The 26,236-nt window shown below is 44.5% G+C and overlaps 1 protein-coding gene across 4 annotated transcripts in view; it reads right to left on the minus strand.

Moving 5' to 3' along the window:
• Window positions 1–26,236, minus strand: part of UGGT1 (UDP-glucose glycoprotein glucosyltransferase 1) — a 124,352-nt gene that overhangs the window by 39,484 nt on the left and 58,632 nt on the right. For 3 of the 4 annotated variants that reach the window (XM_056564052.1, XM_056564053.1, XM_056564055.1), the window contains 13 exons: window positions 24,454–24,539; window positions 22,276–22,411; window positions 21,560–21,691; window positions 19,217–19,381; window positions 18,617–18,737; window positions 17,956–18,054; window positions 13,588–13,611; window positions 12,283–12,377; window positions 4,984–5,190; window positions 4,685–4,816; window positions 2,729–2,859; window positions 2,518–2,613; window positions 518–620 (listed from right to left, as the gene is read on the minus strand). In XM_056564052.1, coding sequence (XP_056420027.1) covers window positions 518–620; window positions 2,518–2,613; window positions 2,729–2,859; window positions 4,685–4,816; window positions 4,984–5,190; window positions 12,283–12,377; window positions 13,588–13,611; window positions 17,956–18,054; window positions 18,617–18,737; window positions 19,217–19,381; window positions 21,560–21,691; window positions 22,276–22,411; window positions 24,454–24,539 — 1,527 coding nt within the window. The remainder of the gene's footprint in view (window positions 1–517; window positions 621–2,517; window positions 2,614–2,728; window positions 2,860–4,684; window positions 4,817–4,983; window positions 5,191–12,282; window positions 12,378–13,587; window positions 13,612–17,955; window positions 18,055–18,616; window positions 18,738–19,216; window positions 19,382–21,559; window positions 21,692–22,275; window positions 22,412–24,453; window positions 24,540–26,236) is intronic. The other variant, XM_056564054.1, reaches the window with a different exon arrangement.

Consider the following 26,236-nt stretch of genomic DNA (forward strand, 5'->3'; position numbering starts at 1 on the left):
GCCACATTATCTTTATGTGTATTGAACTTTAAAGGGGTACTCCCCTGGAAAACATTTTTTTTTTTAAATCAACTGGTGCCAGAAAGTTAAATAGATTAGTAAATTACTTCTATTAAAAAATCTGAATCCTTCCTGTACTTATCAGCTGCTGTATGATCTACAGGAAGTTCTTTTATTTTTGAATTTCCTTTCTGTCTGACCACAGTGCTCTCTGCTAACACATCTGTCCATTTTAGGAACTGCCCAGCGAAGGAGCAAATCCCCATAGCAAACCTATCCTGCTCTGGACAGTTCCTAAAATGGACAGAGGTGTCAGCAGAGAGCACTGTGGACAGACAGAAAGGAAATTCAAAAAGAAAAGAACTTCCTGTGGAGCATACAGCAGCTGATAAGAACAGGAAGGATTAAGATTTTTTAATAGAAGTCATTTACAAATCTGTTTAACTTTCTAGCACCGGTTGATTTAAAAAAAATTTTTTTTCCAGGGGAGTACCCCTTTAAGACTTGAGAAATGTACCATTAGTAAAGGCGCCATCCTCTGTGCTGCTTTTGTTACAGGATCCACAATGGCCACCACTTCAAAGTACATCATGCCTTCTTTAGGTCGTATCTTAATGGCACTGAAGGAAGAGAAATTCATGAAAACTATGAGAACATAAAAACTAAAGGGGTTATCCCAAATATTATTACAACTTATCATCTATCCTGTATATCCAGTATATGTGATTAGTGGGGGTCCAACTGCTGGGACCCCAACCGAGCATGAAAACTGCCATCCTTTGTCCCTTGTGTGACTGTGAGAGAAGGTCAATCATACCGTTCACGGTCCATTCACTTGCTATGGCAGTGTTTCCCAACCCGGGTGCCTCCAGCTGTAGCAAAACTACAACTCCCAGCATGCCCGGACAGCCGAAGTTAACTATGTTAACCCCTTTAACTGTAACTATTTCTAATTTATAGCCCCCCCCCCCCCCCCAATACACATTAGTGAAATGTTGGCTGAATTTGTATGGGGGGACCTCCAGGCATGTGCCCTACGCTTTAGTATTCTGTCCAGAGCAGAGGAAAATCTCCATAACAAACATATGCTGCTCTGGACAGTTCCTAAAATGGACAGCAGAGGTCAGCAGAGAGCACTGTGGTCATGACATCAGAGGAAATGCATTTCTTTTTGGATTTCTCTTTAGTATACAGCCCCTAAAAAGTACTGGAAGGATTAAGATTTTTTAATAGAACTGACTTACAAATCTGTTTAACTTTCTGGCACCAGTTGATTAAAAAAAAAAAATTCTATGGGAGTACTCCTTTAAGCGTATATACTGACTGGCTGTCTGGTAGCACCCCCTACAGTTCAGGGTGGTATTACATGTTCTGTACTACTCTTTGCCAGGGTTAGCAGCTCCTCTGGACACCAGGTGAGGGCGGCTCCATTTTTTAGGACATTGCGTGTACTGTACAGGACCATGAAGAAGCTCCTGTCCCCTACATAGACAGTGATTACAGCTCCCAGCAGATCTTTATTACTTTTATATATAAGGACTTGTTTTATCTGTATTAGTTATCTACTTTTTTTTTTTTTATCCTCACGTTTTCCTATTTTTGGATGACATTTTGGTGGCTCCAGAACCAATTACCAGATTTCCATAGAGTTATGGTCTCAACATACAATGGTTCCAACTTACAATGGTCGTCCTGGAACCGATTAATATCGTAACATAGTTACATAGTTAGTATGTTCCATAAATTCACAGTTCTTATGTTAAAGAAGGCGTGTCGCCCCTTTAGACTAAACTAGGGATCGACTGATTATAGGTTTGGCCCATATTAACGGCCGATATTCACGATTTTGGACATTATCGGTATCGGCAATTACCTTGCCGATATGCTGATAATGTCCCGCCCCGCCTCCCCGGCCAGAGACCACCGCCGCTGCCCCATTGCCAACCCCATCCCCGGTTTTATAATTACCTGTTCCCGGGGCCCGTGCTACTTCTGGCTCCTTCTGGGGTCCTCAACGCGACATCACCGTCAGTGCGCACAGTGACAGCTCAGGATGCCGCCGGAGCCAGAAGTAGCGGGGACCCCGGGAACAGGTAATTATAAAACCGGGGATGGGGGAGGCAATGGGGCAGCGGCGGTGGTTGGACTAGGGAGGACCCCAGGACAGGCAGGGGGGGGGGGGGGGAGAAGCGGGCGGCGGTCTCTGGCCCCGCAAAAGCCGCTGCAGTTCATTGATTTATAGCGCCCACTTTAAATCATTGATATGCAGCGGCTTCTGCGGGGCCGGGTGGGGGGTGGGTGGGGGAGAGAGAAATAGCTGATAACTTATACTGGAATATCGGTATAAGTTATCGGCTATCGGCCTGAAGGGTCACAGATTATCGGTATCGGCCCTAAAAAAATCGATATCGGTTGATCTCTAGACCAAACCTTTTCTTCTCCAGACGGAGGGAGTGGCTTGAGAGACCACTGTACTGTAATGTTTCTACTCACAAGAGCTTAGGACTATGGCCTCACCTGTGTTGGTCTTCAGTAATTTGGTAGTCAATTCTTTCTTCACCCTTTGGTTGAGAAGACAGAAGACCATCCACTCTCATGACCAGATCGCTGGCGCTGTGTAAAGTAAAAGCATAACATTTCATGAGGGATACATCTCACCTGAAGCCTATGATGACAGATGTAATAGAGCAAGGCTGAGAAGTAGATGTTATAGGAGAAAAGAACCTACTGATCTTCCTCCACTCCAAGCTTCTGGATGTGTGACTTGATCTTCTGCGCAGACGTCTTCAGAATGAGGTTCTCCAGGAGGTGGAAATCATCCTGATTGAATATTTCACCATCTCTCAGTGGTCCGATAATCTACAGAGAAACCAAAGATAAAGGTTGTGTTCACACTGAGTAATCTAAGGGAAGGGATTCAGCCTCAAAATCCGCCTGAAATCCACTTGGAATCCAAACTTTATTAATGGGAGTGTGATGCAAGGTGAAATCCGTGCAGAATTCCTCGAGAATTCCGCCTTAAATTTCCATAGAGTGTGAACGAGCCTTTAAAGTGCAAGACAGTAAATCCACTTGAAATTCGTGTCAAAAAATTGACAAGTCAATGTTTCCCAACCAGTATGCCTCCAGCTGTTGCAAAACTACAACTCCCAGCCTGCTGGGAGTTGTAGTTTTGCAACAGCTGGAGGCACACTGGTTGGGAAACACTGTCTAAGCTGCCTTAACACCTCGTTTTCAGCCTACGGTTGCCGGATCCAGCTGGGGGAGGGAAAAACCGCGCGCTCCCGTACCCCAGCCAGACCGGCGCTAAAATCCATATACTTTAATGAGCCGACCGGAGTCAAATGGTGACTCCGGTCGGCTCATTTTTGACCCGTATCCGGTTTTGTGACCGGACCTAAAACCGTAGTATACAGGAGTGCCCAGTTTTCCCCTCCCCCAGCCGGATTCGGCAACCGTAGACTGAAAACGAGGTGTGAATGCAGCCTTAGCCAGAATTAGTCCAACATATAGTATTTCTACCTGGGTTTGACATAACTACGCAGTTAAAAGCATTGAGAGTGAACACACAATAGGCATCTAAGGCCAAGTTTTGTGTATCTTCTGGGTTTTAATAGAACATATAATATTTCTAACTGGGTTTAACATAACTATGCAGTTTAAAGCATTGAGAATGAACGCTCAATAGCCATCTAAGGCTAAGTTACGGGTATTTTCAGGGTTTAAAGAAGATATAGTATTTCTACCTGGGTTTAAAGAGTACCTGTCAGCAAATAAAACTTTTAATATAGTGTTCCTTGTGTAATTAGCAGACACTTTCCCATTCACTTGCTTTTAAAATTATCAACATAAATATGTTTAAAATGTAATAGAAAAAATGGCCACTAGGTGGCTCTGTTCTGTTCCCTGCCACAATTAATACAGTGAGTTTGGTGTCCTCCCGGCCTGGCAGGAGATCAAGCTCAGGAAGTGCTCCACTGCACTAAGCTTGATTGACAGCGGCACAGAGCCTCACTGAAAGCTGCAAAGAGCCTCACTGAAACCTGCATGAAGCCTCACTGAAAGATGCACAGAGCCTGAGGTCTTATATTCATTACAGCACTGCAATGATGTGAGGGCAGAAGTGATCCCCCAGCAGGCTTCAGCGATTTCACACCTGCTGGGAAACGCCCACTTTCTCCTGCTGGGAGATTGCACTATGAGTAAGAAGAAAGGTAAGATACAGAGCTTTTTAAAGCAGTGGGAGGAGTGTTAGTAGTAGTTAGGGGACACAGCCTGAGTTAGTTTAGAAAAGTTTATTTGGTTACAGGTACTTTTTAACCATCTAAGGCTAAGTTACATGTATTTTCTGGGTTTAATAGATAATATGGTATTTCTACCGGGGTTTAACATAACTACACAGTTAAAAGCATTAAGAGTGAATGCAGAATAGCCATCTAAGGCTAAGTTACATGTATTTTCTGGGTTTCATAGAAGATAGTATTTCTACCTGGGTTAAACATAGCTACTCCGTTAAAAATGCGGAATAGCCATCTAAGGCTCACACATGTTTCAGGCCTAGGAGCCTTTGTTGGATCTGCTGATATGCTAAACCTAACAAGATTTGCAAAGACAAGTAAGCACCGGGAGCTTTTATTCCTTTTTTTATTTTTATTAGCAGCTACCATCCTTCCAAAAGACTTACCCTTCCATTGCCAATAATGGCTCTCTCTCCTCTCTTGAGCTTCAGGACATCGCGGCTGTATGCGGCGTGGGAGAGTATGAAATCCACCTTTGTAGAATCAAAAGCTTCACGGAAAAGACCGACATCCATTCCCTGGGGAGGAAGCGAAGTAAAGAACCATGAGGTAGAGTAATAGATGTTAGATTTACATACAAGATATATTTGGCCTGGGAAGGCATTGCTGGTGATGCTCAGTAGAAGAAGTAACATGTTACATGTCATATGTCAAAAGTAAGCCATTGTACTTCTACAAAACATACCCCAACCGCAAACTCGCCGATGTCCTGTCCCGCCTCCAGCGCTCTGACGTTTTCTTCCTTGATGATTTTGGTAATGAAGTTCTTGGCGTTGTTGGAGGTCTGGGTCTGAAGGGCGGCCCAGATAGCCCTGGCGATACGTGTGTTCTCTGCAGACATATCCTCGATGGGATTGTTGATCATGCCGATTCTTACGTTGTTGCTGGTTTTCTTGAAAGGAAAATTGGAAAAGAGATATAATCTATGAATAACGAAGCGCCACATGGCGGCACACTTTCGTTTTAGGCTATGGCTACACACGGTGATACAGAACTGGCAAAGTACAGTACTAGGAGATACAGAGACTTCTGAACTCCTTGCTCCACTACAGTATCAAGAAGTGATATAGAAAGTATTATATGCACAGCAGCTAACTACAGTACATATACCATTCCGGTCAATACTGTAGAGTCGGACAAGATAGGCATAAGTGTCACTGGCTTCCCTTACCTGCGCAGCTATGTGAACACAACTGCGCGCGTGTGGGATTTCAAAAGGGCTCGACGGTATAGTCTTGCCTGTCAGAAAAGGAGCGAGAGAGAGGGAAGTTCTTGCCTAGTCCACACCTCTGAACTGAGTAAAAACCCAGATACATCTTTGAGAGGTCTTATCTGTATGATGTTATTGCAGTGCAAGCGGTTTAATACTGAATTTTCGCATGACCGTTTCTCTTTAAACTGATAATTTACCAAAGGGTTATAAAGTCTCACTAAACCTTAGCTTAGAGTCTCCCAACTTGGGTGCCTACAGCAGTTGCAAAACTACAACTCCCTGCATGCCCGGGCATGCTGGGAGTCTTAGTTTTGCAACACCTGAAGGCACCCTGGTAGGGAAACTCTGCCTTAGGATCAAAAACTAACACCTATAAACAGGCTGTGGTATAACTAGTTGATCAGTGGTGGTCCAACTGCTAGGACCTCAATCGATCTGAAGAATGGAGGAAATGTTTTTCCAAAATGAAAGGTGGGCAGCACAAGTGCGCAGCTATGACTCCTTTCATTCGGACAACCATTTTCCACTATTTATGGAATCAGCGGGCGTTTCAGCAGTTGGACCCACACTGATCAGTAAAGCCCATCCTCACCTATCCTGTGTATTCTTTTGATATTGGGATAACACCTTTAACCCCTTAAGGACTCAGCGTTTTTCAGTTTTTGCACTTTAGTTTTTTCCTCCTTACCTTTTAAAAATCATAACCCTTTAAATTTTCCACCTAAAAATCCATATTATGGCTTATTTTTTGCGTCGCCAATTCTACTTTGCAGTGATATCAGTCACTTTACCCAAAAATTCACGGCGAAACAGGGAAAAAAAATCATTGTGCAACAAAATCAAAGAAAAAACGCCATTTTGTAACTTTTGGGGGCTTCCATTTCTACGCAGTGCATATTTCGGTAAAAATTACACCTTATCATACGGTTAAAATGATACCCTACTTATATAGGTTTGATTTTGTCGCACTTCTGGAAAAAATCATAACTACATGCAGAAAAATGTATACGTTTAAAATTGTCATCTTTTGACCCCTATAACTTCTTTCTTTTTCCACGTACAGGGCGGTATGAGGGCTGATTTTTTGCGCCGTGATCGTTTTTATCGGTACCATTTTTGTATTGATCGGACTTTTTGATCACTTTTTATTCATTTTTTAATGGTATAAAAAGTGACCAAAAATACGCTTTTTTGGACTTTGGGATTTTTTGCGCGTACGCCATTGACCGTGCGGTTTAATTAACGATATATTTTTATAGTTCGGACTTTTACGCACGCGGCGATACCACATATGTTTATTTTTATTTACACTGTTTTATTTTTTTTATGGGAAAAGGGGGGTGATTTAAACTTTTATTAGGGAAGGGGTTATTTTTTTTTACTTTTTTTTTGCAGTGTTATAGCTCCCATAGGGACCTATAACACTGCACACACTGATTTATCATGCTGATCACTGGCGTGTATTAACACACCTATGATCAGTGTTATTGGCGCTTGACTGCTCCTGCCTGGATCTCAGGCACCAGGGATGTGGATTTCCTATCGCCCGACGCCCGGGACAAGCAGTTTTGGGCACCGGGCAGGTGAATTTGTCTGGCCCTTAGCCCGGCTTCGGGCAAGCAGGGCCGGACCTGACAAGCGTGGCGTCGATCTGCAGTCTGTATGGAGCGGGCACCAGACTCCTGCCCGCTCCATACTCTACAGCTTGTGTCCTCCGAAGCAGAGCAGGGGAGATGAGAAGCTGTGTACAGTATTTGTCTTCTTTTCCCTGCTCAGCAGACGTGCGGGGGGAGATGAGGGGGCGTGGCTTCTTGCTCCCCGTGCAGACCTGCGTCCTCTGCCTTCACTCCCACCAGCTGTAGCTTCGGAGAGCTGAGGGGAGGAGGCATGTCTGCACGGGGAGATGCATGCGGCGCTCACAGGGCAGTATGGAGCGGGCTCAGGATTCCTGCCCGCTCCATACTCTGCAGCCCCCGGGCGGGGGCCGCCGCTAATAGCCAGCATGCAGCGATCGCCGCGGCTGGCTATTAACCCTTTAGATCGCCGCTGTCAAAGCTGACAGCGGCGTCTAAAGGGACATGTGAACGCTCCCTGGTGGGCTAGTGGGGTGGATCGCCCCCCTGCAGCGTGATCGTGGGGGGAGATCCACTATAGAGGTAGCCGGAGGGCTTACCTCTGTTCCCTGCTGTCCCGTTCTGTCATTGATAGAGCCTGGCTGGACCAGGCTCTATCAATGGATCACAGAGCACACAGATTAATAGAGTTCAATAGAATCTCTATTCATCTGTCTGAGGAATCTAATGATTCCTCCTATAAGTCTAATAAAGTGGAAAAAAAAAATTTTTAATAAAAGTTTGAAAGACACACATTAACCCAGTGATCTCCAAACTGTGGCCCTCCAGATGTTACAAAACTACAATTCCCAGCATGCCAGGACAGCCATTGGCTGTCTGGGCATGCTGGGAGTTGTAGTTTTGCAACATCTGGAGGGCCACAGTTTGAAGACGGCTGCATTAACCCCTTCCATGTTAAAAGTTCAAATCACCCCCTTTTCCTATATAAAAACATGTAAACATAATAAAAATAAACATATTTGGTATCGCTTCGTGCGTAATTGTACAACCTATCAAAAATCTAACATTATGTATCCCGTACGGTAAATGTAAAAAAAATACCAAACCACAGATTTGCAATTTTTATAATATCCCAGAAAAAAAAGTTAAAAAGTGATTAAAAAGTCAGATCAATACCAAAATGGTACCGATACAAAAAACAGATTATGGCGCAAAAAATGAGACCTCATACAGCCTGGAATACGGAAAAAAAATAAAGCTACAGGGGTTAAAAAATGTCAATAAAAAAAAATTAGAAAAAGTTCAGAATTAGTAACACATGACGTAAACGATACAAATCTGGTATCGATGTAATCAGGCGCCTAAAGTATAAAACTAACATGTTATCTCAACCACAAGATAAATGGCGCAGAAAAGAAAACCACCAAATCTGCTAAATTATCTTTTACTATTTCAATTTCACTTCCCTTAATATATATTTTTTTGGGGTTTGGAGAATATGTTATTGAAAATTGAAAAGGTGTCACTATAGTAGGTAGTTATGGCTATTATAGCGTGAGGAGGAAAAAACAAGAGCGTAAAAGCGAAAATTGGCCGGACAAATGGATGAGGGACAAGTAGATATTGCTCCATTTTAGTCCCGTGGACAAGTAGTTTTTTAATAAAATTTCCACACCCCTGGACACGGAGCAGTCATTCGTCGATTGGACACCGAGGAGGCAGGTAAGGGCCCTCCTGGCGTCCTTTAAGCTGTTCGGGACGCCGCAATTTCACCGCGGCGGTCCTGAACAGCCCGACTGAGCAGCCGGGTTACTTTCACTTTCATTTCAGATGCGGCGGTCCGCTCGGTGATGTCCTGTATTAGCCGCGGGTCCCGGCCGTTGATAGCCGGCATATCGCGGGAGCCGGCGGAGGACGTACATATACGTCCTTCGTAGTTAAGGGGTTAAAGGGAACCTGTCATCTGCGGGCAGCATAAAACTAGTGCAGGCAGCGCGATCCTCGCACACTATGTATTACTCTAAGATGATCAGGCTTATCAGAGTCATTATAGTTTAAAAATGGCTGCTCCCCGGCCAGACTAAGTGACACATAAAACTGATGACACACTGAGGGGCATTTACGAAGAGTGGTGTGAATTCTTAATGGGGTACTCCGCTGTTCAGCATTTGGAATAAACTGTTCTGCCAATCGGCACTGGGAGCTCGTGATGTCATAGCCCCGCCCCCTCCCATAGACTTACATTGAGGGGGCAGGGCTATGGCGTCATGAGCTCCCGATGCCGGCTTCAGCGTTCGGAACAGTTTGTTCCAAACGCTGAGCAGCAGAGTACCCTTTTAACTGTTTTAGAGCACAAAAGTTGCGGTGATGGTTGCGGACACACAGACTTTGATAAATTTCATCGTGCGGATGTGCGACTTTTGTGTGAAAAGTCGCATATACCCTGACTCAAAAGTCGCACAGAAAATGTAGGGCAGGGCTGAATTGACCTGAGAAACTGTCTATTTCAGGGATCGTGTGACAATGTGCGACATTCTTCAAAAAGTATAAATCAAAAAGTAAATCAGTGACCACTGCACAAAGTGCTCTAAATGGGTAAAAATCATGGAAAGGTTTCGAAAGCAATTGTCGCACAAAAAGTCGCCCATTGTGCGACATTTTGTGCAACAAACAGAGAGAAAAAAAGCTGTTTTAAAAGCTTTCTAAGTGTCTTTATAAATCCGCCCCCCCCCCCCCCCCCCCCCACTGTCCCACCTGGCCAAATATTCGGTTTGGAGAAACATAAGTGCATGCTGGGCAAAGCATTCATCCAAAGCACAGCAATTATAATGTATGGGTCCTGCGAGTAAGTAAGGGACCCGTACATAATACATTCTGGGTGTTGTATACTTGCCTCAGTGGTGCAGCATGCCAAGTGTGCCCGGTAAGCAGTAGTCTCATCCCATGCTGGATGTCAAATCAGGCTAAAGGGTGTCTCCAGAATATGCATCCTACCTCCATTGGTCACTTTTTGACCATTGGCCAACATATGTACCGTATATACTCGAGTATAAGCCGACCCGAGTATAAGCCGAGACCCCTAATTTCAACCCAAAATCCCAGGAAAAGTTATTGACTCGAGTATAAGCCTAGGGTGGGAAATACATCATCCCCCCCCTGTCATCATCCAGACCCGTCATTAACATCCTCATCATCATCACCGCCTGTCATCATCCAGACCCTCATCATCATCACCTGTCATCATCCCCTTGTCATCATCCCACACATCCCCCTTCATCATCCCCTTGTCATCATCCCCACCCCCCGTCATCATCCCCTTGTCATCATCCCCACCCCCCTTCATCATCCCCTTGTCATCATCCCCACCCCCCTTCATCATCCCCTTGTAATCATCCCACACACCCTCCTTCATCATCCCCTTGTCATCATCCCCACCCCCCTTCATCATCCCACACCTCCCCTTCATCATCCTCTTGTCATCATCCCACACCCCCCCTTCATCATCCTCTTCTCATCATCCGCCCTCAGTGGTCTTCAACCTGCGGACCTCCAGAGGTTTCAAAACTACAACTCCCAGCAAGCCCGGGCAGCCATCGGCTGTCCGGGCATGCTGGGAGTTGTAGTTTTGAAACCTCCGGAGGTCCGCAGGTTGAAGACCACTGCGGCCTTCAACATCATCCAGCCCCCTCTCACCCCCCTTTAGTTCTGAGTACTCACCTCCGCTCGGCGCTGGTCCGGTCCTGCAGGACTGTTCGGAGAGGAGGTCGTCCGGTTAGATAGTGGTTCCGGCCTGCTATCTTCACCGGGGGCGCCTCTTCTCCGCGCTTCCGGCCCGGAATAGAGGCGTTGCTTTGAAAATGACGCAGAAGTACGTTGGCAATGAACGTACCTCTGCGTCGTTGTCAAGGCAACGTGACTATTCTGGGGCCGGGCCCGAAGCGCTTAGAAGAGGCCTCCCCGGTGAAGATAGCAGCCCGGAACCACTATCCCACCGGACCACCTCCTCTCCGGACAGTCCTGCAGCACCGGACCAGCGCCGAGCGGAGGTGAGTACTGTACAGAACTAAAGGGGGTGAGAGGGGGCTGGATGATGTCGAAGGCCGCAGTGGTCTTCCACCTGCGGACCTCCGGAGGTTTCAAAACTACAACTCCCAGCAAGCCCGGACAGCCGATGGCTGCCCGGGCTTGCTGGGAGTTGTAGTTTTGAAACCTCTGGAGGTCCGCAGGTTGAAGACCACTGCGGGTGGGGGAGTTCACTCGAGTATAAGCCGAGGGGGGTGTTTTCAGCACGAAAAATCGTGCTGAAAAACTCGGCTTATACTCGAGTATATACGGTATTTTACCCTTCCCGTTACATTTATATATGGCTGCAGCTCACTGACCCCCTATGTACCGTTTCAGGCAATGATTTTGCCGACACTTCAGCTGCCAACTAAGTCATTTGGCCAGAGATCACAGCATAGCTCTGCCTGCATTGCGCTAATTAAAGTGAATACATTCCCTTTCATTAGTTGTAATGCAGGTTACAGTGACAATTAGATCTTTAGCCGCACAATCTGTGAGTCTCCATGCAGCCCCGGCTTCAGTCATACACATTTAAAGAGTACCTCTCATGATCTTGTTAAATTTTATAATCCTCCCAGTTCACTGCCCCAATCATGATAACACCCCCCCCTCCCCCCCCCCCCCCCGCCTTTATTTTTATTATTGTTTAGTTTTCTACCTTGATATTGCTCTGTATTTTCTGCTCAGTCTCAGTCAGATTCACAGACTGGGAAGGGGCGTTCCCCAGCAGGCGTGACATCATCTGAAGCCATAAAGGGGAGAACTTCCTCCCTCACTCTGCTACACACAGCCCAGAGCAGTTCAGTGTGTGATGAACTCTAATTGGCTAAGGCTGCCCCCCCACCCTCCCTCAGCACTCCAGACTACATTTCCTGAATTTGGACTTCTGTCAGGACAACAGGAGTCCAATGTCTGTGCAAGAGGTGGGGAGAAATGTGATCTGGACAAGTAGGGAGATACCTACTGGCAGCTTTTTTTAAACACAAATAAAACATTAAAAAAATTATTATTATTTTTTTAACAAAGTATATTAGAAAGATTTTTTATTTACCATAAGGAGTGCAATAGCAATAATTAGTTTTTATGAGAGTGCCCATTTAATACTGTGATTCCTGCGCAGCTCACAAGTTACCTGGTGTTTGATGGCGTCATACAAAAGCTGGCGTCCGGAGGGTTTGTCAAAGTCTCCCACGATCCAAAATGTGACAGGTCTAACAAAAGAGTCATCTGCAACAAAGAGAGCGAGAGGTGAGATAATGTACAGTGGTCCCTCAAGTTACAATATTAATTGGTTCCAGGACGACCATTGTATGTTGAAACCATTGTATGTTGAGACCAGAACTCTATGGAAACCTGGTAATTGGTTCTGAAGCCCCAAAATGTCATCCAAAAATAGGAAAAAGTCAGGATTAAACAAAAATAAGTAGATAACTAATACAGATAAAGCAAATCCTTACATATAAAAGTAAGAAAGATCTGCTGGGAGCTGTAAATCACTGTCTATGTCAGTGTTTCCCAACCAGGGTGCCTCCAGCTGTTGCAAAACTACAACTCCTAGCATGCCCGGACAGCCAAAGGCTGTCCGGGCATGCTGGGGGTTGAAGTTTTGCAACAGCTGGAGGCAATCTCTTTGGGAAACACTGGTCTATGTAGAGGACAGGAGCTTCTTCAGGGTCCTGTACAGAACACGTTATGTCCCAAAAAAGGAAAATGGAACCGCCCCCTCTCCTGATGCCCAAAGGAGCAGCTAACCCTGGCACAGGTAAAGAGTACAGAACATGTAATACGTCCCTGTACTGTAGGGGGCGCTAGCAGACACCAGTCAGTGCATGCACTTTAGGAATACACAGGTTTTACCAGTAAATTGCCCATCCTGATTGGTCGGTTCTTCCAGCCATTGACACGTTTCGCAGATTCCATAGCATTGTATGTTGAGTCTGGTTTCAATTCACAATGGTCCAGAATTAAACATTGTATGTTGAAACTATTGTATGTTGAGGCCATTGTAAGTTGAGGGATCACTGTACAGTATATGAATAATACATATACATGAATAATAAATTAATAAAAAGAAATGCTATTATAATAAAAAATTTAAAAATCCAAAAAATAGGTTAGAAGTCATGCAGGGTTAGAGGAGCTTGGTAGAACCACGTGCAGAGGAGTGATGTACATCAACATGCACAGAGAAGAAGTTTCCAAGATATAAAATAATGTGCAGAAAATCGTAAAATGAACTTTTTGTGTACTTCTTACTGTACCAATCCTCCTCTTTTATCCTGCTGCTTGTTATATGGATGTGATCACATTCTGGTTATATACATGGAGGACCATACAACTGTTTATTTTACATCTTAAAAAAACTACTTCAACCTGTAAAGTGAAACATGCACAATACGAAATAACAAGGATTACATGCAACGGGAACGCAGGTTACCATATATCTCCTTGGAGGACATTCCTAGACCAGACAAAGAGACAGAGAGGAAATTAGAGGAAATAAAAATAAAAACTTAGACTCCTTTCACACTATGGGGGAGATTTATCAAAACCTGTCCAGAGGAAAAGTTGCCCAGTTGCCCATAGCAACCAATCAGATCGCTGCTTTCATTTTACAGGGGCCTTGTTAAAAATGAAAGAAGCGATCTGATTGGTTGCTATGGGCAACTGGGCAACTTTTCCACTGGACAGGTTTTGATGAATCTCCCCCTATATGTTGCTCCGTTTTAAAGACCCGTTACAATGTCCCGTTAAGAAAACCCCATTCAAAATACCATTCAAGTCTATGGGATTTTTTGATTATCCGTTATCGACCGTTATGAATAACGGACGTTATTTGTGATGGGAGAAAAAACTTTACACCCCCTAATTTTTCTCCCGTCACAAATAACATATGTTATTATTCATAACGGGCTATAACGGGTGATTACGGATAATCGAAAAATCCCATAGACTTGAATAGGATTTTTTTAATGGCCGCTTTTAAGGCTTTTCCTAATGTGACATTGTAACGGGTCTTTAAAACAGAACAACATATAGTGTGAAAGGAGCCTTAGGAGCAGAAAGAGAATAAACAATTACCCCTGACCCACAGATACAAACACAGGACCATCCAGAGCACAGGAGATCATATAGATAGGCTGAAATGTGAAGCAATTTTCTAGTTCATGGTGGGAGTTGTAGTTTTACAACAGCTGGAGGCACCCTGGTTGGGAAACACTGTTCTAGTTATATGAACCAGAACTATTTTGGGTATGAAATTGTTCCACCTGGGCGACGGCGGCCGTTTCACGCTAACAGACGTGAAACGACCGCTGTCGCCCAGGTGGAACGTTCCTGCTAATCTGCTCTGCACAGCATACGGGGGTAACTCTGCACCGATCAGCCTGAGATGTAACTATAATTCTCTGAATAAAGCAAGATCATAGGAAAAGCCGTGCACTGGTCTTTTTGTCTACCTTTGTTGAAGTTTCCTAATATATGTGTCAATCACTTTATTCACCAAATAGGACTCCTTTCCCCAGAAAAACAGCTCTAAATTCCTGACAATAGGTGTCTCCCTTCCCTGCAGTCTGCTGTTCGCTGTTTGTTATTAGAGAAAATCTGTCTCTAGAAATAGCTGCATCAGGACAAAACAGAGGATGTAAGGGTGGGGCTTAGCATGTGTTATGTGCAGGAAGGAATGAGAGAACTCCTGGGCTGTATACCTGCAGGAGGAACAAGTCTGCCTGCTAAAGGTAATTCACACTGAAAGGTAAATCAAGGCTTCCCTTTCATATCTCATAAAGCTCAGGGCTGCTATCACAGTTTTGCCTCCTTTATCTAATCTCCTCCTCTAGTCCTTTTAGTCTGCAGGCTTGTCTTCAGCATCAGTGCTTAGTGTAACCCCTTCCTTGCTGTGTTGCTACTGTATGTACAGACACACCACAGGAACTTGCAATTTATGTTCATATATTATTTGCTTGAGCAACCTGTACCCAATTTCCCGGTTTGAGGCATACACTCTAAGTAGTGCAGCTCATATGACATGCACACTGTACATTTTGGTTTCTCTCTGGGCCATTCATGAATGTCCATTTTCAATTGCTGCTTGTCTTCATTTTAATTCTGTATTTTAAATGTGTGTTTTTCTGTCTTTTTTTGTTGGATATAAATAAAGATTATGTGGGAGATTTATCAAAACCTGTGCAAAGGAAAAGTTGCCCTTAACAACCAATCAGGTTGCAGAGCCCTGGTTAAAATTGAATGAAGCGAGCTAATTGGTTGCTATGGGCAACTTTTCCTCTGCGCAGGTTGTGATAAATCTCCGTCCTATGTAGATTGTACCTAGAGATGATGTCTGTAGCGATGTCCTTTTGTAGGTTGTTGTTACTGTATGTACACAGCCCTGGCTCCTGTATCTAATCTCCCCCTCTTACTGGTCTGCAGGCTTGTCTTCAGTATCAGATAAGCGCTTAGTGTAACCCCCTTCCTTGCTGCTGTATGTACATAGTATTGCTTCCTGTATCTAATCTCCCCCAACCCTTAAGTCTGTAGGCTTGTTTATAGCATCAACTTAGCACTTAGTGTAACCCCTTCCTTGCTACAGCTGTTTTTTTCATTTCTGCTCTACTGTGCACACGCTCTTAGCATTTATACTTCATGCATGCCCATAGCATTATTCTGCACACACGTTCATAGCATTTATACCGCGCGCACGCTCATGGCATTATACTGAACGCACGTTCATAGCATTCATACTGCTCGTCCGCTCTTAGCATTCACGCTGCATGCACACTCACTGCATTCATACTGCTCATTTTTATAGCATTTATACTGCTCACAGTAGTCTTACTGTGTGTATGCTTAAAGTATTTATACTGTGTGTGTATGCTCACAGCGAGAAAAAAGAAAGAGTTGGGCCTGCCAAGTCTGCAGGGGGATGCACTGCGTAATTATTGTTACTGACACATTTAGAGCTATAATATCACGACCTATAGGCAGTAGTATACCCGTTATGCCGGCCCGCCTGCAGGGGGATGCACTGCGCAATTAATGTTACTGACACCTCTTCAGAGCAATAATGTCACGTCCTGTATGCGGTACTATGCCTGCCACGTCTGCAGGGAGATGCATTGCGTATTTGCTACTGACAAAGTAAAGTATTTAATCAGCCACCAATTGTGCAAGTTCTCCCACTTAAAAAGATGAGAGAGGCCTGTAATTTTCATCATAGGAATACCTCAACTATGAGAGACATAATGAGAAAAATCCATAAAATCACATTGTCTGATTTTTTAAGAATTTATGTGCAAATTATGGTGGAAAATAAATTTATTTTGGTCAATAACAAAAGTTAATCTCAATACTTTGTTATATACCCTCTGTTGGCTATGACAGAGATCAAACGTTTTCTGTAAGTCTTCACAAGGTTTTCACACACTATTGCTGGTATTTTGGCCCATTCCTCCATGCAGATCTCCTCTAGAGCAGTGATATTTTGGGTCTGTTGCTGGGCAACGCGGACTTTCAACTCCCTCAATAGGTTTTCTATGTGTTGCGATCTGGAGACTGGCTAGGCCACTCCAGGACCTTGAAATGCTTCTTATGAAGCCACTCTTTCATTGCCTGGGCGATGTGTTTGGGATCATTGTCATGCTGAAAGACCCAGCCACGTTTCATCTTTAATGCCCTTACTGATGGAAGAAGGTTTTCATCCAAAATCTCACGATACATGGCCCCATTCATTCTTTCCTTTACACGGATCAGTCGTCCTGGTCCCTTAGCAGAAAAAAAGCCCCAAAGCATGTTTCCACCCCATGCTTCACAGTAGGTATGGTGTTCTTTGGATGGAACTCAGCATTTTTTCACCTCCAAACACGAGGAGTTGAGTTTTTACCAAAAAGTTCAACTTTGGTTTCATCTGACCATATGACATTCTCCCAATACTCTTCTGGATCATCCAAATGCTTTCTAGCAAACTTCAGACGGGCCCGGACATGTACTGGCTTAGGCAGGGGGAAACGTCTGGCACTGCATGATTTGAGTCCCTGGCGGCGTAGTGTGTTACTGATAGCATCCTTTATTACTTTGGTCCCAGCTCTCTGCAGGTCATTCACTAGGTCCCCCCATGTGGTTCTGGGATTTTTGCTCACCGTTCTTGCAATCATTTTGACACCACAGGGTGAGATCTTGTGTGGAGCCCCAGATTGAGGGAGATTATCTAATAATTGCTCCCACAGATGATTTCTCCACACCAAGCTTCTTGCCTATTGCAGATTCAGGCTTCCCAGCCTGGTGCAGGTCTCCAATTTTGTTTCTGGTGTCCTTCGACAGCTCTTTGGTCTTGGCCATGGTGGAGTTTGGAGTGTGACTGTTTGAGGTTGTAGACAGGTGTCTTTTATACTGATAACAAGTTCAAACAGGCGCCATTAATACAGGTAACAAGTGGAGGACAGAGGAGACTCTTACAGAAGAAGTTACAGGTCTGTGAGAGCCAGAAATCTTGCTTGTTTGTAGGTGACCAAATACTTATTTTCCACCATAATTTGCTAATAAATTCTTTAAAAATCAGACAATGTGATTTTATGGATTTTTTTTCTCATTATGTCTCTCATAGTTGAGGTATACCTATGATGAAAATGACAGGCCTCTCTGATCTTTTTAAGTGGGAGATACTTTTTTGCCCCATTGTATTTCCAGCTTATCTATCCACTCCAATGCTGTCTATATTTTTTTCCAATAAAAGGCTTCATCTTTATAATCACAAACCATTGCACGTTATCTGACAGGTTTTTATAGGAAGACGTGGTGCTTCTTCTCTTACCTTTTTTAGTGAGGTAGTTCATACTGTTGGCTATGGCTGCACTCTTAGCATTGGAATCCAGTATGCTAAATCTGGCATAGTCATCCACAAAGAAGTTATCTGCAAGGAACAAAACCCATTAATAAAAATATTTATCATTTCCTCTGTTATCCAGAGAGGTGCAGGAACTACCACGCCAAAGCGTCATTTGATTGCACAGCAAGTCCTGCACCACTCTGGCTTGCAGAAGGCCTTGGACCACTAACAGAGCGAAGGATGTAGAGGCTTCAGTACAGGAGCAGAGGGAATGAGTGGGTTTTTATTATTTTCTTTTGGAGAGGACTTATAGGGGGTAACTATTTAATGGAGGCATCTACATAATAGGAGGCTGTTATCTACCAATCTGAAAGGGGAGGATTCCCTACCTACCTACTAAGGGCTTCTTCTTAATAGTGGAGATTCCCTACCTACTGGGGGGCTTCTACCCAAAAAGGCGTGACCCTTAGCATGAAGCATTGACCACGGGAAACTTGAAAGAGGAGTGCACTGGGGACCGCAGTGGGACAACCGAGGTATATATTTTTTTATGCATGCCTTACATAATGTTACATTTACTTAAAAACCTCCCTATCGGAGTTCTCCTTTAATGGATTACTGGGGGGAAAAAATGGTGGTAACTTACTGGTGGCCGTGAGGTCCAAGTACTGACGTTCCACTTCTAGGATACGCAGGTTAATCCGGGGGACAACATTAGGCTGAGTCATAATATAATCCACAACGTCATTGTCGTTTGTCACTTCCCCCTTAGTAAAGAAAAAAAAATAACATAAAGTGTGTGCGCAGCTCCATGTACAGTACAAGGAAGATGCCACTCAATACATGTCAAGGCTTATGCTGTTCTACCATTCAGAGCATTGTATGAATAACAGAACCGATAACCTAGACAAGGCATAGGCAACCTTCGGCATTGCAGATGTTTAGGACTACATCTCCCATGATGCGCTGGCAGCATTTTGACTGGAAAAGCATCATGGAAGATCCTAGTCCTAACATCTGCAAAGCCGAAGGTTGGCTTGACCTAGACAATGCTGTAAGGAACAGGTTATACAGGACAAAAAGTGCATCAGGGGATCACAGGGATTCCCAGCGGCGGGACCCCCGAGATCAGACATCTTATCCCCTATCCTTTGGATAGGGGATAAGATGTCTAGGGCAGAGTACCCCTTTAAGGGGTTAACCAGTATCCATAACCTTCAGAATATACATATTAAATGTGTCTCACCAGATATACGGCTTTCTGGAAAAAGGTGGTTGTCTCGAGGATTTTGTGCATAGTGGCGGTCTCCAATTCATCCGGATCAAGCTGGTCCCTGGGGAACGGTATTCCATTGAAGAGAACCACAGGGAGCGGGGACAGTCCAGTCTGCAGGAAGTACTCCTTCCCCTCCTGAAAAAAATTGGTAAGCAACAATGGTCGTCATCATCTTACAGATATCATATTTTGACAAAAGTTATAACCAGAGGTGCGGTTATACACAATTCATCATAAATTTTCATGATTCAGATGTTTACTACTTTTTGTTAAATGGGCACTGTCAATTTTTTTTATAAGTTGTACATTTTAGGAAAACATACACCTTTCTAATATTCTAATATACGTAATAAAAAACGTATTTCCTTATTTTTTTATTATTATAAAATTCATGGCTTATAAAGAAAAAAAAAAAAAAAAAAGGACCACTAGGGGTCCCCATACATCCAGAACATAATCTTATCTGGCTGCAGCATCATTTTTGTCTCAGCTGAAGTAAAAGCAGGAACAAACTCAAGGAAGTAAGGGCAGGCCTAGCACTCCTCTGTGCTCACTCATGTCCTGTCTGACAGACTGCAGCATAAAAACAGAGAGGAAGGGGTTACAGAGCAGACTTCAGTGATTGGATGAAGAGACACAGCACAGCACAGCAGACTCAGGGAGGAAGTGACTGCATGGTGAGTGAGGGCGGGCTCAGTAAGTGAGTGCTTGCCTTGGACACACCCCTTCCTGAGCAGTGGATATCAGAATGAGTAAGCATCAAAACAGAGGTATTAGTGAGCCAAATACAGAAGCTAGACAAAAAAAAAGACATGTAAAAAATCTGCATGACCTAGTGAGTAACATATACACTGCTCAAAAAAAATAAAGTGAACACTAAGATAACACATCCTAGATCTGAATGAACTAATCGTATGAAATACTTTCGTCTTTACATAGTTGAATGCGCTGACAACAAAATCACACAAAAATCCAATTTATCAACCCATGGAGGTCTGGATATGGAGTCACACTCAAAATCACAGTGGAAAACCGCACTACAGGCTGATCCAACTTTATGTAATGTCCTTAATACAAGTCACAATGAGGCTCAGTAGTGTGTGTGGCCTCCACGTGCCCGTATGACCTCCCTACAATGCCTGGGCATGCTCCTGATGAATTGGAGGAGGGTCTCCTGAGGGATGTCCTCCCAGACCTGGACTAAAGCACCCGCCAACTCCTGGACAGTCTGTGGTGCAACGTGGCGTTGGTGAATGCGGGCCAGTCCATAGCATCAATGCCTTCTTCTTGCAGGAACTGCTGACACACTCCAGCCACATGAGGTCTAGCATTGTCTTGCATTAGGAGGAACCCAGGGCCAACCGCACCAGCATATGGTCTCACAAGGGGTCTGAGGATCTCATCTCGGTACCTAATGGCAGTCAGGCTACCTCTGGCAAGCACATGGAGGGCTGGGCGTTCTCCACGGCATCTCCAGACTCTGTCACGTCTGTCACATGTGCTCAGTGTGAACTCGCTTTCATCTGTGAAGAGCACAGGGCGCCAGTGGCGAATTTGCTAATCTTGGTGTTCTCTGGCAAATGCCAAACATCCTGCACATTGTTGGGCTGTAAGCACAACCCCCACCTGTGGATGTGGGGCCCTCATACGACCCTCATGGAGTCTGTTTCTGACCGTTTGAGTGGACACATGCACATTTGTGGTCTGCTGGAGGTCATTTTGCAGGGCTCTGGCAGTGCTCTTCCTGCTCCTCCTTGCACAAAGGTGGAGGTAGCGGTCCTGCTGCTGGGTTGTTGCCCTCCTACAGCCTCCTCCACATCTCCTGATGTACTGGCCTGTCTCCTGATAGCGCCTCCATGCTCTGGACACTACACTGACAGACACAGCAAACGTGTTCAAAAGTGACCAAAACATCAGCCCGGAAGCATAGGAACTGAGAAGTGGTCTGTGGTCACCACCTGCAGAACCACTCCTTTACTGGGGGGTGTCTTGCTAATTGACTATAATTTCCACCTGTTGTCTGTTCCATTTGCACAACAGCATGTGAAATTGATTGTCAATCAGTGTTACTTCCTGAGTGGACAGTGGGATTTCACAGAAGTGTCATTGACTCGGAGTTACATTGTGTTGTTTAAGTGTTCCCTTTATTTTTTTGAGCAGTGTAGAAGCATATGACAGGTACGCTTTAAATGATGCCTTTTTTTGGTGTCCGTATTACAGCTACATGACTTAGACTGACAACTGAACATTAAATTTTCTACAGTGAAGCACAACTCTTAAGTTTTAAATAAAGAATATTGAGGATACTTTTACCTTTCTATTCTGGTCATATGCAGAATCTCGGCCCAAAATGCTGCTCAGCTCCACATAGCGATACTTCTGTTCCAGGACGCTAGTTACGTGTTTCACTGTTAGTTTTTCACCGGTCCGCACCTTGTTGTAGATCTACACAAAAAAAAATTATAAATATTTCCATATCAGTGAATTACCAATTTACATGAATTTTAAAGGGGTTCTCTGCTTTGCATAATTCCTTTCCATTCATAATAAACGGATCTCAAAAGTGTTTCCTGTAACGGGTAGAAGCCCCCTATTACACCAGTAATTCTACCTTCTTCAGTTATGGTCACTAAACACATGCTACACTCAAAACAGTTTACATTTAAAGGGGTACTCCACTGGCCAGCATTCGGAAGTATGTTCCGAACGCTGTTTTCGCGCTGTGGGGGTCGGCCACGCCCCCTCATGATGTCACGGTCGCGCCCCTCAATGCAAGTCTATGGGAGGGGGCGTGACGCCCGTCACGCCCACTCCCATAGACTTGCATTGAGGGGGTGTGGATGTGAAGTCACGTGGGGCGTGGCCGACCCCCGCAGCACGAAAACAGGCCAGTGGCGTACCCCTTTAAGGTAAACCAATTTTAAGGCTAGATTTCGGAATAACGTTTTGTAATTCACCTTTAAAAGGGCACAAATCTGATGAAATAATGAGATACCACAATGTAATATGACAAAAAAAAAACACCTTACCGATACAATCATCTGGAAAGCGTCGTAGTTATCCTCCTCATCTGAGACGTAGTTGAAAGTCCTTAGTAGAGCAACGCCTGCATCTTCGAAACCATCCACCTCTTCTTCATCATTCACCACAAACACCAGACTGATTCTACGAGACAAGGCCATCATAAAATGTATGTGTGGAAACGTAGTGGCCTCTAGTGGTGGCAGGAGGAATTGCATTACAAGGATGGAAAAATTCAACTTTTCCAATTATCCATTGACAATAGTAAATTTTGTACAATAAGAACTTATGAGACTGCATAAAGCAATATTGGTACAAGGGTAGGAATTGAAACAAACAACAAAAAAACGTGGTCTCAAATGGCTGGAGGTGCTCAACCCCAAATGCGGTTGTGCATTTATACTGGGGGAGCAGATCCTGCCCTTGTAGTCTGTTGCTAGGGGCGATCCCCAGCATAAAAATGCATACAATGGCGGATGCCTGCAGCGGACTACAAGTGCCACAATAGCATGTGTGCTCAGTCACGCTGGAGGGTATCTGGGAGGAGGCTGAGAGTCGACCGAATGCTGCCGTAATTGCCCACTGGCCCCTGTTTTGCTTATCACGCACAGGTAGGTTAGCGTTAGGTCCCGCGCCATTTTGAGAAACCTTGGCGTTGGTGTGCGGGCTCTGGTGTGTCCTTCATACAAGGATACACTGGCGAATGTCTCAATTTTAACATCAGTGTTGAAGGATAGCCAATGTCATTGTTTACATCTACAACAGTAGTGCACCCATATTCCTGTATTGTATTATTCTAATTGTTACACATCCACATTGTTTATCTGGTGTAGGATTCTATTGTGGCACTTGTAGTCCACTGCAGGCATCCTCCATTGTATGCATTTTTATGCTGGGGATCGCCCCTAGCAACGGACTACAAGGGCAGGATCTGCTCCCCCAGTATAAATGCACAACTGCATTTGGGGTTGAGCACCTCCAGCCATTTGAGGCCATGCACCCATATTAGCCAACTCAGGTGGGGCTTGCAGCTTGCCTCCCTCCTCCCATTGCATGTGTGCTCAGTCACGCTGGAGGGTATCTGGGAGGAGGCTGAGAGCCGACCTAATGCTGCCGTAATTGCCCACTGGCCCCTGTTTTGCTTATCAAGCACAGGTAGGATTAGCGTAGGTCCCGCGCCATTTTGAGAAACCTTGGCGTTGGTGTGCGGGCTCTGGTGTGTCTTTCATATAAGGATACACTGGCGAATGTCTCAATTTTAACATCAGTGTTGAGGGATAGCCAATGTCATTGTATACATCTACCACAGTAGTGCACCCATATTCCTGTATTGTATTAAGGGTAGGAATTGAAAAGTTTATAGTTGTCAGCTTCATAGACAGTTGAGATTAAAGGGGTTAAAGGGGCTGTGCATCGAAAACTATAAGTAGCTGATCGCGTGAGGTCTGACCCCTGGGACCCCCCACAATCTCCTGCATGGCTCTCCCTATGAATGGAACGTGGGTCGGCATGTGCCCTCCATGTATCCCTATGGGAAAGCCAGAGATAAACAAGCGCTGTACTCGTGTATTTCCGGCTCTTTAAAAGGGTACTGCCCTGGAAAACATTTTTTTTTTTTTTATTAATCAAGTTAAACAAATTTGTAAATTACTTCTAATTAAAAAATCTTAATCCATCCTGTACTTATCAGCTGCTGTATGATCCACAGGAAGTTCTGTTCTTTTTGAATTTCCTTTCTGCCTGACCACAGTGCTCTCTGCTGACACCTCTGTCCATTTTAGGAACTGTCCGGAGCAGGATAGGTTTGCTATGGGGATTTGCTCCTACTCTGGACAGTTCCTAAAATGGACAGAGGTGTCAGCAGAGAGCATTGTGGTCAGACAGAAAGGAAATTAAAAAAGAAAAGAACTTCCTCTGTAGCATACAGCAGCTGATAAGTACAGGAAGGATTAAGATTTTTTAATTAGAAGTAATTTACAAATCGGTTTAACTTTCTGGCACCAGTTGATTTAAAAAAAAAATATGTTTTCCAGGTACGTACCCCTTTAATGGAGATGAATGGAGGACACATGCCGACCCCCGCTCCGTTCATGAGCGCCGTGCAGGAAATTGTGGGGGGGTCCCAGCGGTCGGAACCCTCCCCCCCCCCCTCTTCTCTTTGGCTCATATCTAGCGAGAGAACTTACCTCAATGGTATGTGGTTGCTGAGGAACATCTCCGCTACATTTATCAGCTCTGAGGTCGATTCCTGCTCAGGGTCAATGAACAGAACCTGGAGACAAATAAAGGGTTAATACCAGGATGACTACTATAAAACCATGTTAGCATCTGTACCTCTAATACACTATACAGGAGAGTGATCCTGCACTCCCAGCTATAACAGCGCCAGAACATCCAGGCTTCTCAATCATATGGACCAACCAATAACTATGCTGTATATATCATCTCTGGAGCATAGAAAACAATCAGGTGCATTCACACGTACAGTATCCTGCACATACTTGATGCGCAGGATTTAAAGCTGCAGATTTTATGCTGCAGAGATCAATGTAAACAAAATGGCTGAACACAGCTATAAATCTGCAGCTTTAAAGGGGTACTCCACCGGCTGCGTTTGGAAGATTTAGTTCTGAAAGCTGTGTGCGCCCCCTCGTGACGTCAGGCCACGCCCCCTCAATGTAAGTCTATGTTCCGAACGCAGCCAGAACACTTGCCAGTGGAGTACCCCTTTAATTCCTGTGCATCAAATAAGCACAGTGTACTGTAGGTGTGAATAGACCCTAAGAACTCAAAATAAAAAAATGCTGCAATTTTGCCCAACTTAAAGAGCTGAAATCCACATATGGGTATGTTCACACTACGTAATTCCGCGAGCAGAATGCCGCAAACGGAATTACGTGCTGTGAACATAAACATCAGTGTGAATGGGTCTTTCCCGAGACCCGTTCTCACTGCGGAATTTCAGCGACGGACAATTCCGCTGCTGAAATTGTTCCGCGCAAAGAAAGAACATGTTCATTCTTTGCACGGAAGTCCGCGAACACTGCATAGCCGTCAATGGTGGCCGCCGCCAGAATGGAATCTCCGCTCGCGGAATTCTGCTAGCAGAGATTCCGTTCATTATCCATAGTGTGAACATACCCTAATACTCCCCGCCTCGCTATCACTGACCAATGGATGTCATTGCTGTCATGTCTTCGTAAGTCAGAAAATTGGTTAAAGGGTTAAAGAGGTGTTGCAGAATTTTTCTTCATCAGTCTTTGGGGCCCTTGATGCCAAATTATAATCCTGTGTAATATTCTTCTATTACCTCCGTGCGCCGCTTTGTCCCATTTTCATGCACAGGACCCATGCCCGGAAGTCCTGTAGTGCAAATCTTTTTATCTCTGACTTTTTCCAGCATTGTATGCGGCCAGAATCAATATGTCATAAGTCACATGGCCTCCAGGGGGCACTGGGTAGAAGGGATTTACTGAAGAAGTAATGGTAGACACCCACCCACTGCAGCATAGTCACGCCCCTTGGAGAACATGTGACATATGACACAACATTATGACATATCGTCTCAGGCCGCATGGAATGCTGGGAAAGGTCAGAGACAACAGTAAAATAAAAAGACTTGCACTACAGCACTTCCGGGCGTGGGCCCTGTGTATGAAAAAGGGACTAAGCAGCGCACGGAGGTAATAGAAGAACATTACACAATATTCTAACATATCATGGGCCCAAAGGCTAAAGAAAAAAAAAATCTTGGAACACCCCTTTAATTAAAGGGGTACTCCCCTGTAAAATATTTTTTTTAAATCAACGGGTGACAAAACATTAAAACAGATTTGTAAATTATTTCTATAAAAAAATCTTTATCCTTCCTGTACTTATCAGCAGTTATATGCTCCACAGGAAGTTCTTTTCTTTTTGAATTTCCTTTCAGACTGACCACAGTGCTCTCTGCCGCCACCTCTGTCCATT

Source organism: Hyla sarda, chromosome 3, assembly GCF_029499605.1.
Source record: "Hyla sarda isolate aHylSar1 chromosome 3, aHylSar1.hap1, whole genome shotgun sequence".
Taxonomy (NCBI): domain Eukaryota; kingdom Metazoa; phylum Chordata; class Amphibia; order Anura; family Hylidae; genus Hyla; species Hyla sarda.